At 39.1% G+C, this 12,921-nt stretch overlaps 1 protein-coding gene across 1 annotated transcript; it reads right to left on the bottom strand.

Moving 5' to 3' along the window:
• Positions 1-1,978: 1,978 nt before the first annotated feature.
• Positions 1,979-12,067, bottom strand: snrpa1.L (U2 small nuclear ribonucleoprotein A'-like). The gene is made up of 9 exons (XM_018253274.2): positions 11,858-12,067; positions 9,596-9,743; positions 6,776-6,854; positions 5,777-5,823; positions 5,425-5,527; positions 5,009-5,088; positions 3,629-3,704; positions 2,571-2,664; positions 1,979-2,140 (listed from the first exon to the last, which is right to left on the bottom strand). The coding sequence occupies exons 1-9, from the start codon at positions 11,937-11,939 to the stop codon at positions 2,082-2,084; spliced, it is 768 nt and encodes a 255-aa protein (XP_018108763.1). The 5' UTR covers positions 11,940-12,067; the 3' UTR covers positions 1,979-2,081.
• Positions 12,068-12,921: the final 854 nt, after the last annotated feature.

The following is a 12,921-nucleotide window of genomic DNA, read 5'->3' on the forward strand; positions in this document are numbered from 1 at the left end:
ATCATTAAGTAATTTCTTAATAAAGACTTTGTGAATTTTTTATTAGTTAAGCAGAAACAATTTAAAAAAAAAAAAAAATATTATGTTACTGGTCTTTTAATTCTTCCTCTAGTGTGGGGGTCCCTAACACTTTTTCCATGTGAGATTCAAAATTCAGAAGTAAAAAGAATTGGGGAGTAACACAAGCATGCATAAAGTTCCTGGGGGAGGGGTACCGAATAAGTGCTGTGATTGGCTATTTGGTAGTCCCTAAGAGGACTCGTGTCCTATAGGAGAGTCTGTTTGGCAGTACACCTGTTTTTTATACAACCAAAATTAACCTCCAAGGAATAAGGAATTCTAAAATAAGCACCTGCTTTGTGGCCAGGAGGAGCAACATCCAAGGGGTTGGTAACATGTTGCTCATGAGTCACTGGTTGGGAATGACTGCTCTAGTAGGTATGCCAACAGTATAAAAAGTGGGCTTAAATACGTGTGATAAGGGTGTTTTACAAACAAAAATAAATCTATCTGGGGAGGGTTGCGATGCACGTATACGTTCCTTGACAGATAAATTGAATGCGATTACATTTTTCCGATCACCCCCATAGCTGTTTGCATCATCTCCTCCATGTCCCTTCTCCAAACCCGTTTCTATAGCCAAGAATGTCCATGTCCAGTACCGGTCTCCTACCGAGCTGCCTTTAAAGTGATACTGACACTAAAAAACTACTTTTTAAAATATGAATGCACATTAAAAGTTACCTATAGGTCATGTTGATCGTTTTTTTGCAGAAGTTTGTTTTTGTAAGTTATTGTTAGTTGAAGTTTCTAAATCTGACTTGTCAACAGCCCCATCTCAGCCTGTCAGTCAAAGTTTCTAATGCTAATGGACTCCTGCTGCACAAATATGGCAGCCCCCTCATATAGGAACATGGGCCATCAGACAGGTAATGTAAAAGCATTGTGCTAATACTTTATGGCAAAGTTATATGTTGTTTTCAAAGGCAATATTAGGATAGATATACAAAAAGTGTACATTTCTGGTGTCAGTATCACTAAGATTTTAGATGGCGTCTTTCCCGGATTCTTTTCTGCATCAGGAACTTATTTACCAGCAGCACAGAAGGCTTGAAGGATTACCCAGTAAAAAAAGTTTTGTATGCATTTAAGGAGGGAGTATACAGGGTTTCTGAAAATCACTCATCATGAAAGTAGTGAGGAATTATATCTACATTTTAATCTGGATTAAAAATGTTTCCTTGAAATTGAGCCTTTACTGGAGCTCCTCATAGACCCTCTCTGGTGTCAGAACGGTTTGTGGAGCCTGGTTGAAAGCTTGGTAGTTGAATGTAAGATTAACCTGTAATGGTGGTGTGTAGCATTTTTAAGCCAGAATAAACCTAATAAAGATGAGACTGCATATGAGGGAATCTCTTCTTACTAGGTATGCATAGAATCCACTATTTTGGATTCAGCCGAATCCCCAAATCCTAATTTGCATATGCAAATTAGAGGTGGGAAGCGAAAACATTTTTTACTTCATTGTTTTGTGACAAAGTCACACAATTTACCTCCCAGCCCCCAATATGCATATGCAAATTAGGATTTGGTTTGGCCGGGCAGAAGGATTTAGACGAATCCTGCTGAAAAAACCCAAATCCTGGATTCGGCGCATCCCTACTTCTTACAGATCTCTTCTGTCACTCTCTCATGTTACACAGCAGTATGTGCCAATCACTTATTGCACTAGTAGCTTAAAGGGGTTTCCTTACATTTAGGAGAATGGAAAACAACTGCTAGGCTTGTTAATCAAAAGGGTTCCAGCTCCACCAGCCCCTGAAAACCCAGTAGAAGTGTGTGATCTAAACAGACCAGCTGCAACGTAACTAAAGATGCAGCAGATTTCCTAATATTTGTAAATCTAATTCATAAAGAGCACAGACACACATCCAGTTTAAAGCAAAAATATACATATTTAAACATATCTCCAGTAAAATTAAAATACAAAACAGACTTTTATTGGATTTACATTTACAGGAGAACATTTACAATGAAAATCTCAAAAGAACAAAATCAACATTAGCAACTCAAACTTAAGCTCAGGATCCATTTGTAACAACATCTTCATCCATTTCCTCTTCAGCTTCTTCGGATGTCGCTGTAAGAAAATGTGAAAATAGTTGAATGAATAAGTCTCCTTGGAAAATTGGAGAGCACCTGTGACTAATGTAGCAATAAGCCTTAAAGGGCTACTAAAGCCTGGCAATATATTAAGAACTAGTAACTGTGTGGGAGGTACATTATCCATAGGAATGAACTTTACCAGTTGGAACAAATCGTACCATTGGGCAGTCACTACATTGTGATCTAAGTTTTCTCCCTGTTGCTGACAACACAGCAGACATTCAGTGTGCACATACCGGAAAGGCAGTGATATTGTTCAGCATACTCTTTACCTACAGGTTGGCTGTAGTGGCATTCAACTATACCAAAATAAGTTAGTGTGGGTAACGCTGGAGTAGTAGAGCGTATGGACAATGAACAGCAGTCTGCAAATTTGTAAGGCACCACTCTAGACACAAACTTACCCAACATATGATCTTTGCCAGGTATCTGACCAGACTGCAGCAAACCTTTGAGTCTCTCCACCTCTGCTAGAGTAGTTGCATTAGCAATGGCATTCTGCAGAACACATGGAATTTGGTTATTATTATCTTTAGGATGAAGACAGAGTATTAGTGGAATAACCTTATGAAAGGAGCTTGAAACTTTTAAAATACAGTAGCACACACAAGTTCTCCATGCTAGGAGATGTGTAATGTCCCAGAATTATATATAATTATAATACAGACATAGGTGGGTGTGTGTGTGTGTGTGTGTGTGTGTGTGTGTGTTCTTAACATTGCTTTGTTTTTTGTAGGTAATAGAAAAACTGGCAGGCAGAAATGGCCAAAAACCACCATTATACACCATGGTTATTAATTGGCAAGCCTAAATAAATCTGTCACCGGTGTAAATGGCCAACATATCGCTCTCAAGATGGAGCTAAACAACTGCCAGCACCATTAAAGGACAAGGAAAGTCTAAAATAGAATAAGGCTATAAATGATGTATTTTGTATACTAAACAAACTTACTGCACCACAAAGCCTAATCAAACAAATGATTTATGCTTTCAAAGTTGGCCACAGGGGGGTTGTCATCTTGTAACTTTGTTAAACATCTTTGCCTGACCCTGCACATGCTCAGTGTGGTCTGGGCTGCTTAGGGATCGTCATAAACAAAGCTGCTTGAGTTCTGCATGGCTGGGAAGTAAGGCGGGGGCTCCCCCTGCTGTTCATAAGTATGATTGTTTCCCTGATCAGCAGTTAGGGACCATCTGACAATTCCTATCCACAGCAGTAAATGAAGGGAGAATTTCACTGCATTCAGTCAGGTTTCTTATAAAAATGGTACATATTTTTTTAATTAAAAGTATATTGGAGATAGGTTTCTTTTTCATTAGAGAAAGTAAAAAAAGGATTTTATTTTTTTGCCTTTCCTTGTCCTTTAACAACCAAAGAGCTGGTTCAATTGTAGCTTAGTAGCAAATTGGCTGCAGGTTGGATATACAAAAACACTTACTGAACAGCAGAAATTTACTGTACCTTAATGGCTTCAACATCCCCTGGCGAGGGACCAGCTTTCTTCTTTTCTGTCGGCAAACCAGCACCTGGAACAAATCTGAAGTACAGAGTGGGATTACATTAGTGCTTCCATTCCCAGCTAATCGCTATGTGCTTCTCTATTCTTTCATATGAAAGAGAATTAAGACCAGTGTAGTATCTCATCTTAGTTAACAACTGATACAGAGAAATTCACCTTCACAAATACTTTGTTTTAGCTATTTTGCACCAATCATGTTCTTTGCTGATTGCACCAATGGTAATAAATAAAAAGGCAAGACTTTAGATTTTTTTTCCCTTTAAGTGTTGCACACAAGTCTGTCAGTTAAGGGATAAGATCATCAAGTAAAGTTCCCATTTACTAAAAAATACAAAGTATAAATTGCAGAAAATTCTAAAGAAAATATGTTTGTTTAAAGACACGTGCCATATGGTCACCCTATAAAATGCATCAGCACCAATCACTGCACATACTTCCCTTTAGATAACTAAATCAGCTGCATTGATAGTGTATTGGTGCCACAATACAAAACTCAAAGAAGTTCACATTCCTGGTTGATAGCTAAGGCTTAAAGGAGAAGGAAAGCTACGGAGGCATTTTATTGCCAATAGATTAGCTGCAATAGTGCAAGCTAGAATGCTAAATTTATTTTGTAGAATGATTTACCATACTGGAGTAAAAAGCTCTAGAAGCTCTGTTTGTTTAGGATAGCAGCTGCAGTATTAGCTTGGTGTGACATCACTTCCTGCCTGAGTCTTTCCCTGCTCACTTATAGCTCTGAGCTCAGATTACAGCAGAGAAGGGGGGGAAGCAAACTGAGCATGCTCAGGCCCGGGGCAAGGAGATTTAAGCTGAAGGCAGGAAGTCTGATACAGAAGCCCATATGTACACAATAGAAGGAAAGAAATGCTGTGTTTCTTTTGACAGGGGTCTCAGAGCAGCATTACTTTGAGGGTTTACTGGTATATTTAGGTGGATCTTTCTGAGAAGGCTTACTTAGTTTTAACCTTTCCTTCTCCTTTAATCAGCCCCAGCAATAATGATGTACGCAAAATATTCTCAGTTTTAGTGCCGTTACAAAACAACGTGTAATGTTACCATTGTGGTAGAACAAACCATGGCAAATTTTGCTGTTTCTGAAGAAGAGCATCACACAATACTAATTATTCTATTTTTATACAGGACACGTATATAGGAAGACTTTATTTTGATGATAATGTCCCTTTAAAAAGCAGACACTCATGTGCATATTGACCGATACTCTGCTTCTGAGAGATTCCTTGCCATATTAATACACCCCCCACCCACCCGAGTGCTTGTGAAGGAGAATTCCATTTTACAGATGAAAATTCGTATCTTACGTTTTTGATCTCTTGGCAATATCCTTTGCAAGCTGTGCACCCCGCTTGCCCTTGAACATATTCGCTGCCTCCTCTCGCTCCTGAAGTGATACCACATACAGAGTTAAGGGAGAACAAGAGCAAATGCAATGGGACTGAGCGCACAGTAGTCTTCTTAGTTCAGGGGAACAGTGTTTACACTTTAAACCCCTGAACTGAAATACCTCACAGCAGCTACCATAGGATCTGAGGCCTCAACAGCCCAGGGACTTGTGATAAAAGACATGCTCAGTTGTAAGAAAACTTGTGAGTCTATCATTATCAGATAAAAACTAAAGAACTATTAGACTCGTTTTCCTCCAGAGATGAATTTAACAAAACCCAAATCCAACAGATAAAAAAAAAACCAAACTAAGTGCAATTCCCCATTAACGTACCGTCTGCTTTACTTTCTGGAAATCCAGGACCCGAATCTGTGGGATTTTGTAAATGACGTACATTCTGTAATGTCGCTTGCTTGTTACTGGGTTCCTCAGAAGGCTGTAGGGAAAAATACATTCCTAAATGAGCCAGACATATGCAACTACAATGAGCTCTGATGTACATAGCTTCATCTATAAGCAATATTATTTTGCGTTTCTTTATCCATGCAAAGCTAACCCTCCTTATATTGAACTAAAAACACATAGGACCGCATCAAAACCTACCAAAAAGAATCTGCACTTTATATATTAACATATATGTGAGTGTGAAAAGAAAATAGAAACGAGAAGCACGCAGGTCACTTACCTGACGTATGTGAGTTGTTTACAAGGTGCTAGATTGTCCAGGTCACCCTAAAGAAATACAATTGTATAATCAATAAAAGCTCAGTTCTTGCAGCTATTGCATTCCAGGGGGACAAACATATGACACTGCAACTGTACCTAGACAAGAGCACATTCTAGATTCTTCCACCGTGAGACTGGCAAAGAATTACTGAAGAACCACGAAACAGAAAATGGAACTGGCTTTATGGAGATGTGAGTTAAAGGAATTGTTCAGTATAAAAATAAAACTTGGTAAATAGATAGGCTGTGCAAAATAAAAACATGTTTCTAATATAGTTAGCCAAAAATGTAATGTATAAAGGCTGGAGTGACTGGATGTCTAACATAACAGAACACTACTTCCTGCTTTGTAGCTCTCTTGGTTTCCACTGATTGGTTACCAGGCAGTAACCAATCAGTGACTTCAGGGATCACATGGGTCATAACTGTTGCTTTTTAATCTGAGCTGCAGCTAAGGATCAATTGCAAACTCACTGAACAGTTATGTCCCATGTGGCCCCCCTTAAAGTCAGGAAGTAGTATTCTTTTCTGTTCCGACATCTGCACACTCCAGCCTTTATAGATTACATTTTTGGCTGACTAATTATATTAGAAACATTTATTATTTTGCACAGCCCCAGTTTTTATTTTTACACTGAACTGTTCCTTTAAGGCCTATGGCACACAGCCACTCTCAAAACTGTGGCAGTAAAGTCAACTTTCCCTACTTTCAGTCCCTTGCCCTTTAAATGATGAATGGGAAATATTCTGCTGACAGATGGCAGCAATGGAAGGTGGAGGGATTGCTTGAGATTCTACGTGCCCAAAAGTGCAAAGAGACTTTCACACTTAAATAAAAGGAGTCATAAACAGGCTGGAGAAGATCATTTTGCAATATAAATATTAATATTTGAAAAAACCTCTAGATAAAGAGTAAGGTGCTTGTGTAAAATGGCCCAAATGCACATGTAGTACTTACCAGTTCTGTAATACTGTTGTTTGTGAGAATCAGTTCTGTTAAATTAGGTAAAACATGTTCTACACCTTCCCCAATGCGGCTGTGGGAAAAAAAAAAAAATCTAAGATCAAACATTTTAAAAAAAACTTTCTATCATTTATTTTTGTAATAAACATTTTCTTTCACTGGTATTTACATAAAGGGTAGGGATATATTCAATACAACCAACATTGATGTAAATCTGTATGTTTTGTTTAAACATTTACGCTGCACAATGAGGTCGCACTAAAATTTTAATAATGTAATATTTGGAGCTAATGGATGCCACACAGTAAATGCAGATAAAGATTGTGCTAGTATGACCCAAAAATATGAATTGTTTCAGTGAGCAGGCTGTCCCCAAGGGCCACAATGGGAACATAGAGAAATGTTATACAGATATGGACAAGTTATCCAGAAACCAGTTATCCAGAAAGCTCAGAATTATGGAAAAGCTGTCTCCCATAGACTCCCAATTTTTAAAAATGATTTCCTTTGTCTCTAATAATAAAACAGTACCTTGTACTTGATCCAAACCAAGATATAATTATAAAAATTGGCCAAACAGTCAAGAGAACTCTGCGTGAGCATAAGGAGCTATATGATTCAGCTCATGATAAATAAATGTTTATAGAGATACGCTTCATTACTAATTTCGTTGATACTGATGTTAAAATTCACCCAACGCCTCGAGAAAGTACAGTGCTAAACGGAGTACAAGCCAAGCCATGCTGTGGACTTAATGCAGGACTCGTAGTACCTTTACTTGTCATTAGCAGGTTATGTGTGCAGTGGGAATAAAAATGCTTTTTTCAACCAGAGCATAAGGCACCTCTGTCAGTTTTATTTTTAAAAAAACCCAATGAATCAATCAACTTTGCAGCTCACTGAGATACTTATTTTGCTTCTAGAAAGGCCCTCGATCATTCAATTCAACCCTTTATAAAACACTGTCCTAAGGGAGCCACTCCATACTGAGAAGGACTTGCACTGCCTGTTTCTACATGTGGTTTGGCTGCATTTAAATGTGAATGGAATTTTGTTTTTCAGGTTGATGTTATTGCTCTTTATTGCGGTCTCTCCAGATGTGCACTAGCTATAAATAAGATACGCTGATGATTCCAAACAGTATGCAGCATATGTTTTGTTAGGTGATTGAGATTCAATTTCATCCGCCGCTCAAGAAATCTGTTGCTTTCTTTCTTCTCATTAGGATTATAAGGAATCTATGCCCGAAGCGGGAAGATTAAAGGAGACATTGCACACTCTTAACATGCTCCGTTTTGTTTAGATTGTAATCACAGGAGTTGGGTGATCTCTTTAACTTGAAGTACAGTTTATCTGAGCACAAGTCACATGACTGGTGGCTCTGGGTAAATTGACAATATGTCTAACCGCATATCAGATTTCTAAATTAAATATAAAAAAAAATCTGTTTGCTCTTTTGAAAAATGGATTTTAGTGCAGGAATCTGCTGGAGATGCACTATTAACTGATGTGCTTTGAAAAAAACATGTTTTCCCATGACAGAATCCCATTAAAAATATAGAAGAATTGTATTGCGCTTTCACCATTAAGCGACAAGTCTGGATGACTGTGTTGCACATGCAGCTATAAAACCGAAGGAGAAACAATACGAATATTGTAATGGATTAACAGATATAAGCAAGATATTAGATTCATAGAATTTGGCGATTTTGATGCCATTTCACTTTAAGATGCCCGAATACTAAGCGCTCATACTACTGACTTATCTACTGACCCTATCATTTTCACTGCAACATATTTCAGGAATAACGTGAAAAGCAAAATGATGTGGCCTCCGGTATGCACGAGGACCCTTGCCCTCTCCTAAATCCTACTTATTATTAGTATGATTATTATATATTAGTATTGAGTAGCACTGTGATGCACTAGGTAGCACTGCTGAGGTCCTGGGTATGATTTTAATCGAGTGTGTTCTCCTTGTATCTGCATGATTTTTATTCAAGTAATCTGGTGTCTTCTCACACAAAAATACATATACTGGTTTCTGATGAAAGTCACCATAGTGGACTGTAAGCTCCACTGGAGCAGAACATGAATTGACGAATGAACAATTTCTAAAACTCCCTGTGAAAAGTCTATGCTATAGAACCAAAGGATTATAATAAACACTGGCCACAAAATGGCATTTAAATTTAAGCAAAACCCCACATAAAATACTTTAGCTGGAAACACTTTCTTGCCTTAAGAATGTCTGGAGCTTTTAAATGACAAGATTTAGGGGGTTATTTAGTAAACCTCGATTTTTTTTCTGGTCTAAGTATTTTGGGCAAAAACTAATTTTTAGAGGAATTTTTTTCCCCGCTATTTATTATACCACGGAGCTGCTTAAAGTCCGAATCTTAAAATCCTGACGAGGTCATGTAGAAGTCAATGGCAGATGTCCCTTTTACAATTTAAAGATATTGTGATCTGCAGTGGGTTTCATCAGATAACCCAAAAAAAAGTTGAGCAATTTGGGCGTCAAACCTGAAAAACTCATATGATTTGAGTTGCTAGATTTTATAGAGTTTTTTCCGACCCTACTTTTTCCAGTTGTTTTATTGATAAATAAGATAAAATCATGGATGGGAGTTTGCCTGAGCTTGGTTTAATAAAAATAGGAGATAAATTTGAGTTTTAGTAAATAACACCTAAGACTTCTGATTTGTGTGGGCTGATACGGAGGATTCCAAATCGCTGTCAAATAAGTTATATGTACAGATAATCACAGCATAAGAACCAATAGTGGATAGCTAGAATAAAAGCAAAACTCACCATATTCGGTTATTGTTTACTAGGAGGGTTTTGAGTCTTTTCAATAGGGGAAATCCATCCAGTTTCCTAATCTCATTATCTGAACAATCAATTGTATCAAACTGGTCCAGGGTTGCCCCAAGATTCTCAATCACTGGGATTTTGTAGCCTGTGTGAGAGAACAGACAAGGGCATTATGTATGACATATGATGACACTTAATTCTACATTACATTTGAATCTGGAGCCATTGACACTATTAGCAGCAAAGCCTGACAGTGGCTGTAAAGTTTGTATCATAAACTGCCTTGCTCTGTAGCCAGAATACTTTCAGCTTGCGACTGTAATGAGTTCCTGAATATGGTTCCTAAATAAACAAAAAACTGTAATCTCCAAGTAGGTTTGCGCAACTAGGCTGCATTTAGCACTACATTCCAAATTCTATCACGTTATATTCAGTGATGTCCCAGAGACGAGTAAACAAAAAATAAAAAGCCCAGCAAATACTACACCTGGTATAGTTGCGTGGCCGGGAGGCAAAGAAGTATACACGGATATGTTCAAATATCCTCTAAGTTTACACTTATGCTTAAAGGTATAGTGACAAATTCCAGGTTTTAACAGGAACATGTCACTATGTCTTTACCATCAATATACAATATCAAAAGCTTTCCTAGGGCAACCCCCAACACAATTCTTTTGTGTCAACTTCAAATACAGACCAGAATTTCTTTACTTCTTGGGCCAAGGAACGGTGCCTTTAAGTCCTCCTATCTTGACCCCTGCCCAGGGGTTAGCAAATTAAGTCACTTTGATTTTTGTCTAAGCACCAAATTTACACAAAAACTACTGTAAATGTGTCAAGGCCCCATGCGCGGACAGATATAAAATGCCAGATTAAGTCGGGCAGTGTATGGGGGCCCTACAATGGGCTTTCCTGATCAAAAGTCAGGCAGATGTTGATTGGACGGGTTTAAAATTCTTCATCGAGGGCTGCATTGGTTTGTTGATGGGGTCCTTGATCCAACCGCCCGTATTATTCTTGTTGTTATCTGATCATTGGGCCCTAGGACCCACGATCAGACCAATGTCGCCAAACGTGCGGATCCCCCTATGTATAACCAGCTTTAGCCTTACAGACAACCCAGGGAAATGTCCACTTTACAGAGAACTGCTTAAAGGGGTGCTTGAATTTGAATTAACTTTTAGTAAGTTATAGAATTGCTAATTAAAGCATTTTTGTAGTTATTTGCCTTTCTCTTCGACTCTTTCCAGCTTTCAAATGGAGGTCACTACCCCCATCTAAAAAACAAATGCTCTGTAAGGCTGTATGTGTATTGTTATTGCTACTTTTTATTACGCCTCTTTCTATTCAGGCCTCCCCTATTCATATCCCAACCTAGACTGGGGTTGGCCTGAACCTGTGAGGGTATCGGACACATCACTATGAAGAACCCCTTTAAACGGCATTACTATGATTTCCTAACAATGATATTCTATGCATTGATCAGGTATAGGAAGCATTCAGCCTAGCTGTAATAAAACTACCCCTCCTAAAAAACAAATGCTCAGGGCACACGTGCAGATTCAGGGAGATTAGTCGCCCGGGGACAAATCTCTTCTTCGGAGTTTCTAATCTCCCCGAACTACCTCCCCGACGGCTAAAATGTAAATCGCCGGCAGGATGGCACTCTGAGCGATTCGTTTTCGAAGTCGCCTGATGAGATAACTTTGGACGACTTCGGAAAACAAATCGCTCTGAGTGCCATTCTGCTGGCGATTTACATTTTAGCCGACGGAGAGGCAGTTTGGGGAGATTAGTTGCCCAGAAGAAGCAATTTGTCGCCGGGGCCTGACCCCAAGGCAACAAATATATTGTTATTGCTACTTTTTATTACTGATCCTTCTATTCAGGCTTCTCCTATTCCAGTCTCTTATTCAAATCAATGCATGGTTGCTAGGGTAATTTGGACCCTAGCAACCAAATTGCAAACTGGAGAGCTGCTGAATAAAAAGCTAAATAACTCAAAAACCACAAATAACAAAAAATGAAAACCAATTGCAAATTGTCTCTGAATATCAGTCTCTACATCATATTAAAAGTTATCTCAAAGGTGAACAACCCCTTTAAGCCGTAATAACCAGTTTTCAGAAATGATTACAAACAAAATAAAACACATTTAAAAAGGAGAAAAAAAATAAAGCTCTCTGGAAACGAGAACAATTGGCAGCTGTGCGTCTCCCAAGCAGATCAACAAAAGCCGCCATTCTCTTCTCTCCTCACCCCTGAGGTCCAGCTCCCGGTCTCGCACCGCGTTCGTGTACTGCGCAGCCTGCTCGATTAAATCAGCCGTGAGTTTCACCATGATGCCCGCGAAATCTACAAACTAGATCCGAAGACAACGCGCGGCTCCACACGACAGGAAGTCCGGTGGAAATTCACTTCCGCCGAGGCTGGGCGTTCTAGTAAGGCCAATCGACGATAAAAACTTTGAAAAGGGGCGGGGCGCATGCGTAGCGCTTCGGCGAGTGACCACGACGCTCTATAAGAGGCAGGAGAAAGTAGATGATTACAGAGAAGGATGGATAATCGAGCGCAAAGAATTTCAGCGAACCATAGAATCGCTGAAATAGGTTCTGTACCAAACGGGCCGGAAGAAGCAGTTTCCCCGTCTAATTATCTACCCTGGCATATTGGCTGTTTTTAAACCATGTTTTGAAAATGTAGTTTATTATGCACAGTTTTCTTGGTCTCTTTGACCATAAGGCGATTCAGAGAAATGTGAGCCAGTGTAGGACAGAGTAATAGCTATTGTAGGTTCAACTAATAAGAAATGGTAATTCAGGCCCTGCTCTGTCTCTGTAGTTATGGCGAAAGTTACTATCTAAAGGTGGCCGTACACTATAAAGGCCCCATACACTGGCCTATAAAAGCTGCTGACAGACCAAGTCGGCAGTTTATTGACCCATGTGGCTTCCAAAATGGTTTCCATCCTGTATGCATTTATAAATGTTCACCAGTCCAAATTCTCCTCAGCCTTAACATTATGGAGAAGAGATATTCCTGCCCTTAGCAATTTCTGATCTGTGCTAGAGACAAGCTGATCCAACACAAATTTATACTGAGGACTTACCTCACCTGTAATAGACTACACTTACTGTATGGGCAAAATTCCCTCCCCAACATGCAAAATATGTGGAGATCATGACAGGTCCTATTGGCACATGATATGGACTTGTCCATCATTCATTGCTACTCACCCAACCACTATCTACACTCCTCTACTGACCTGCTCCTCAACTCTTTTCTCATTACCTCCTCACATTCAAGACATTGCAAGGGCTGTG

Source organism: Xenopus laevis, chromosome 3L (genome assembly GCF_017654675.1).
Source record: "Xenopus laevis strain J_2021 chromosome 3L, Xenopus_laevis_v10.1, whole genome shotgun sequence".
Taxonomy (NCBI): Eukaryota; Metazoa; Chordata; class Amphibia; order Anura; family Pipidae; genus Xenopus; species Xenopus laevis.